This window comes from Frankliniella occidentalis, unplaced genomic scaffold (genome assembly GCF_000697945.3).
Source record: "Frankliniella occidentalis isolate FOCC.00 unplaced genomic scaffold, Focc_3.1 Scaffold44, whole genome shotgun sequence".
In the NCBI taxonomy this organism is placed as follows: Eukaryota; Metazoa; Arthropoda; class Insecta; order Thysanoptera; family Thripidae; genus Frankliniella; species Frankliniella occidentalis.
The window spans coordinates 1,734,018-1,739,387 of record NW_026267174.1 but is presented as its reverse complement, the minus strand read 5'-3'; the positions used below and the strand labels follow the sequence as shown (position 1 = coordinate 1,739,387).

Sequence of the window (5,370 nt, the reverse complement as noted above, 5' to 3'; positions counted from 1 at the left end):
CCCCGCCCCGGGGCTCCAGCCCAGAGCGCCTCTACTCATCGATGTGCAAAGCCGGCCGGAGCGAACCCGTCGACATTCCATTCCGAAGAGAGGCGAGCAACGCGGCGGAAAGGAGACGGGATGGCGGCAGCGGCGGCAGCGACCACCGGGGGCGTGGCGGCGGCAGCGGCGGCCACCGCGGCATGGGCACGGCGACCATGAGGGGCGCATCGCGGGGCCCCCTCGCGGGCCGCGGCGGCATAGCCGTGGCGAGGAGCCGAGAAAGATAGAGAGGGAGAGAGAGAGAGAGTGAGCTCCTTCCCCCGAGCTGCTGAGCTCCCGGGCCAGCCCGGCCCCGACCAACCCGACCGTGCCATTCGCTGACGATGAGCGATGAGCGCCCTTGTGGGCTGATGCTGATCGGCGAGGAGCACCCGGGCAGGGTGCTTCTATAGGCGGCGCCTGCTCGCCCGGGCTACAGTCTCGAGGGGCGGCTCGAGTGGGAGGGGGGGGGGGAGAGGCGAACATAAGCACTCGGCAACTTTGTATACACAGCGCGCCATCGCCTCCTCTCCCCAAAGTAGTAGTATGTGGGTCTGGGGGCCAAGGCCCAGCCGTGCCCGGCCCAGCCCCGCGGCCCACGCCACCTGGGATGTGTATCTGGACCACCCCCAACCCACCGCAACCCTTTCACGGCCGCCACGTCACGCCTCGGTGCTTCTGCAAGCTTTAGAGAGTTTTACAATGCAAATGGCGCCTAATCCCATTTTGTGCTGGTTCGGTGGGGCGTGGCGGGGCGTGGCCAGCGGCAGTGCGCTCAGGGAGGACGCCGACAACGACGGCGCGGGACAGAGAGAGGACGGACGGGCGGACGGGACAGCAGCAGCGGCAGGCTGCCACTCCGCCGGTGGACCGCACAGGGACGACAGAGACAAGGCGGGGCACTGTTCTCTTCTCATTCCTTTCAAAAGCCACAGCCGCAGCAGCAGCCACGCCAGCCGCCTTCAAGCGACGCAATTTATCATAGCCGGTCCGGCGCGCCCATGGCAGGGGGAGCAGCAGGGGGAGGCTATATGGCAAAGGATAAGAGACAACGGCCGCGGGGTGGCGGTGCTCTATCGCTCTATCCATCTCTCTATATCTCGTCTACATCTGGTCGCGCCGCGCCGCTTAGCTTGCAGCGCCGCCGCCGCTCGGGCTTTCACTGCGCGACGGCCGCGCGCGCGGCGCACCTGTCCTTTACAAAATCACACCCTATTCACACAGCCGCGACCCGGCGGCGGCCGCGGCAAGCAAGTCGCCCCATGCACACCACACACGTGTGCGTGTGCATTGACCCGGCCGACCTCCCGACCCGACCCCGGCGGCGGACGGCTCGTCGTGGAGCAAGAGCAGGCTGCGTAGGCGACTAGGCAGGCAAAACAAATCCATTCGAAAATGCAACGGGAGCGGGCGGCATCTGCGCTGCGCTACGCGCGCCTGTCGCATAGGCAACATGTGCACATCCGTGTGTCCGTGCCAAAGGGTTGCATAGCACGCAGGCGTACATGCCGACCCACCATACACGGGTGTATTCGTGGGATTATATTGCCTACCTATCCTGGGGGCAGGGACTAGAGCTGAAGTGGCGGGGCGTGGTCAGGTGGGGCGTGAACCTAGAGGGTAGCGGGGCTCCAGGGTCGGGTCGGGGATTCGAACCCGGGCCCCCCAACTCGGGCCGGCTTGAGCGGCGCGAGGCTTGTTGGCGTGTCCCGGGTCTCGATCAATATGGGCCGGGCCTCGGGCCGGGCCTCGGGCCGGGCACAAGCGGCGCACAGAGGCTGGGTGGGGCTGCCCGGGCCGGGGCTCCAGCCGGGGCTCTAGGGCCCCCCGGGGCGGGCACTGCCGGGTCACGACCGGGCCCACCCCACCACCACCACCCCGCAAACCGCCCCACCTCGGCGGGATAATTTGGCACACATTCAAATTCGCTTTGGGCGCTGCTGCTGACTGCTGGGTCGGGCGGACGGCGCGGTGAAGACCCCTTTGACTGTACATCGAGCTCTGCGAAATCGCATTTTTTGTGGCCGAACAAGACCGGCCGCCACCCGGTCACAAAAAGAGGCGATTTTGCACAGAATTCCGGCACCAACACTCTTGCGGGTAGAGCGAGACCGATGTGCAAGTAAATACACACCAAAGAGCCAGATTTCACTTGTATGATATCTAATCGACATACGTATTGCTCTCGGTATTGCGCTTCTCTGTACTACCCATCATCCTGCTATGCTGCTATCTCCGATGCAAGGAGCTCGGCTCGGCCGGGGCACGAAAGTTGTGGGGCGGGAGGGGGAGGGAGAAAACCAACGGCGGCAGCCGTGTTGAGACCGTACATCCTGCCCCTTTATCGCCCAAGAATTTAAGCCCCCTCTGCTATGGGACTCCTCCGGCCGGCGGGCCCCACCCCTGCCGTTGCCGCCCTGCTGCGCCACGGCCGCGGTGCGGTGCGGCGCCGCGAGGCACAGCTTGGCACCGCGCGGATGGGCCGGGCAGCCGCGAGCTCGCCGCCACCTCGCCTCGCCCTCGCGGTACTCCAAACTACCTCGGCCTGCCTCGGCCTGCCCGGGGGGTTGTTGTTTGTGAGGTCGGCGCCCCCGGCCCCACCGTGCCGCCGCGCGGACGTGCCTGGAACGGGTAACGCCCGCGCGCCTCTAGAGGGTAGCGAGCAGGGCGCGCGAGAGGGGAGGAGGAGGAGGAGGATCTAGTCGCGCACTGCTCGTCAGCGGCGGCGGCGCGGCACTAACCACCACCATGGCGCCACCACCAGGCGCCGTCACCCGTCCATCCGCACCGCAACCACCATATCTGGCCGGGCCGGGCCGCGCGGACAAACCTGCCGTTTCACTCACATGTGCTACATGTACTGTACCGTCCGTCGGGCCGGGCGGCGGCGGACGGCTTGCGACCCGGGCCGGGCGGCGGCGGACGGCTTGCGACCCGGCGGGCGGCGTTTCCGCCATCAACTTGCGCCGTGTGGCAGGAAGCGGCGGCGGTGGGTGGGAAGGGAAGTGACGAAAGAGTTCGTTATTTAGGTGCGGCCGGCCGGCCGGCGGGGCGAGTGACAGCACGGGAGGGCCCCGACCGATATTGAACTCCGGCCCCATCCCCTTCGCCTGTCGTGCACGACAGCGCTCGCGCGCGCGCGCGCGTGTGTGTGTTATTGTACGGATTTAGAGCCCAAAATCAATACGAGCACCGAGGAAGTTTCGGAGGAGCTAACTTGATTGCACCGAGAGAATGACGATGACAAATTTATGGAGACGCCCACGCCACACACGCAAACTTTACAGTTTACACAAAAACTTACAGTTTCCCGAATTGTGGATCGCCTTGATGGCCTTCTTCATTTTCGTCAACCCATCTCGGTCGTAGTCCAGCGTCTGCGAACAAAAACACAAAACAAATAATTAAAATCCAGACGCGTCATTGTTTGTAAGGCAGGCGCAGTCACTAATTAGTAAGGAGAGACCCCACACTGAATGAGGACTAACCAAACACACACACACACACACATTGGCACTGTTGTCGACAAGAATCTCGATGCACATGGAAACGTACCCGACCCGCCGAGTCGAGCCTGTCAGAGTACCGCTGCTAACAGATCGAATAAGCAGAGTAGAGGTGACGGACGAGGGGGAGAAGGGGGCGAGGGGCAGGGCAGCGAGCAAGGGCCAAAGGTGCACGACGACGAGCAAAGAGGAGCGTGAGGCACGAGCCAAGCACGCAAAGGAGGGCATGGCGACGGCGCTTACGTCACGCAGACATGTAACTCGACCGCATCACCCTTCGCACTCCAGCGACGCACGCACACGAATGCGAATGGGGCTGAGCAGCCAAGGGGATCATCCACTTGAGCGGGGATCGTTTGCCACGCCAGCAGCAGGACGTCGACGCCCACGGGGAGGAGTCACTGCCCCTGGCCGTCGGTTCAAGCAGCCGCGCCGGCGCCTCGGCACCGAGGTACTTTTTCTTTCCCATAGCCCTCCTCCTCCGCACCGCCGCCCGCCGCCGCGGCTCCGCGCACCTCAAGGACGCGGGGCGGGGCCGGGCGCGGGGCGCACCGACGCGACATTCCGATCCCCCGGGCCGCCGCGGGCCCGTCCGTAAGGCGCGGAGTGGCGTGGCGTGGCGTGGCGTGGCGTGGCGTGGCGTGGCGTGGCGTGGCGTGGCGTGGCGTGGCGTAGCGTGGCGGGCCCGATAGAGAGAGAGAGAGGAGGACCGTTCAGCACTCGCCGCCGGCCCGTCGTGTCCGCCCGTTCAAATTGTCCATCATTACCGACAAATAGTGGTTCCCTGCGCCCGCGCGCGGACCGGACCCCCGACCGGACCGTTTGGAGACTCACTCGGCGGCGGCCCTTGGTCTTGGTGGCCCCGCCGACGGCACGACTATAGGGGCCCGCGGGCTGCTCACTGCTCCGTGCAGCAGGGTGCAGGACGCTGAGCGCTGCACACCAGCGGCAGCAGCAGCGCCCCACCGTAAAGGCCGTTCCAAGGACGGCATCGCGGCGTGGCGGGGCGTGGCGGGGCGTGGCGCCGCGGAGGTGCAAGTGCAGAGCACAATGGCGGCGAGGGGGGCCGAGCGAGTGGAGGTGGAGGAGAGGGAAAAGGAACGAGCCCATTTACTCTCAGGTCGAGGATACGTTTACCGCACCTCCGCGGTTCAAGCGGCCGCCGCCGGCCCGCGCTTGCTTCGCCTCCGCTGTTCGTTGGAGGTGCTGGTTGCAGCTCGCGCTATCCTCGCCACGTCCGCACCACCAGCCTCGTGTCTCCCAGAGGCTGAAGCAGGCCGCGGTCGATCTCCCTCTTTCCCCGCATGGATTCCGGATTCCGGTGGATGCGCCTCGCGGGATGATAGCCCCGGAGCAGAGCTCAAAAGACCATCCTCGAAGTCAAAGGGATAGTAGTACAGCTCGCGCTTCGCGCATCAACGGCTGAAAGGCAAAACGGCGTCATTTTCGCTTCCGCCACGGCCGCAGGGGGGGACGACGCCGCCGCCGCCGCCGGGCAAGCCTCGCCACCACATCCACCACGGCTATTGAGACGGCAACGGCGAGAGCCTCAATAGCCACGGGCCGATGTCCCCGCAGGGCGTGGAGGGGCCAGGCGGCCCATTCGTCTCAGCGCGCGGCGGCAGCAGCAGCAGCAGGATGCGCGGCCGGAGCCCCGCGGCCTCAGCAGGGGTACTCTACAGGTACTCCACCTGCGCGAGAACCGCGGCCGCCCGGGCCAGCGGCACACTAACGTAGGAGTACGTGCAGCAGCCCGTAGTGGCTGAGCTTTAGTCGTTAGTGTGCCAAAATTCTCAAATGTAAAGGTTAAAGGAATATAGTAATAGTAATGTACAAATGGAAG

General features: G+C 65.4%; 1 protein-coding gene across 5 annotated transcripts in view; it reads right to left on the bottom strand.

Annotated features, from left to right (window-relative positions):
• The window catches only part of LOC113207192 (arfGAP with SH3 domain, ANK repeat and PH domain-containing protein), a 41,734-nt gene that overhangs the window by 16,814 nt on the left and 19,550 nt on the right, over positions 1–5,370 (bottom strand). For all 5 annotated transcript variants that reach the window (XM_052266923.1, XM_052266926.1, XM_052266927.1 and 2 more), the window contains exon 2: positions 3,326–3,398. In XM_052266923.1, the coding sequence (XP_052122883.1) occupies positions 3,326–3,398 (73 nt within the window). The remainder of the gene's footprint in view (positions 1–3,325; positions 3,399–5,370) is intronic.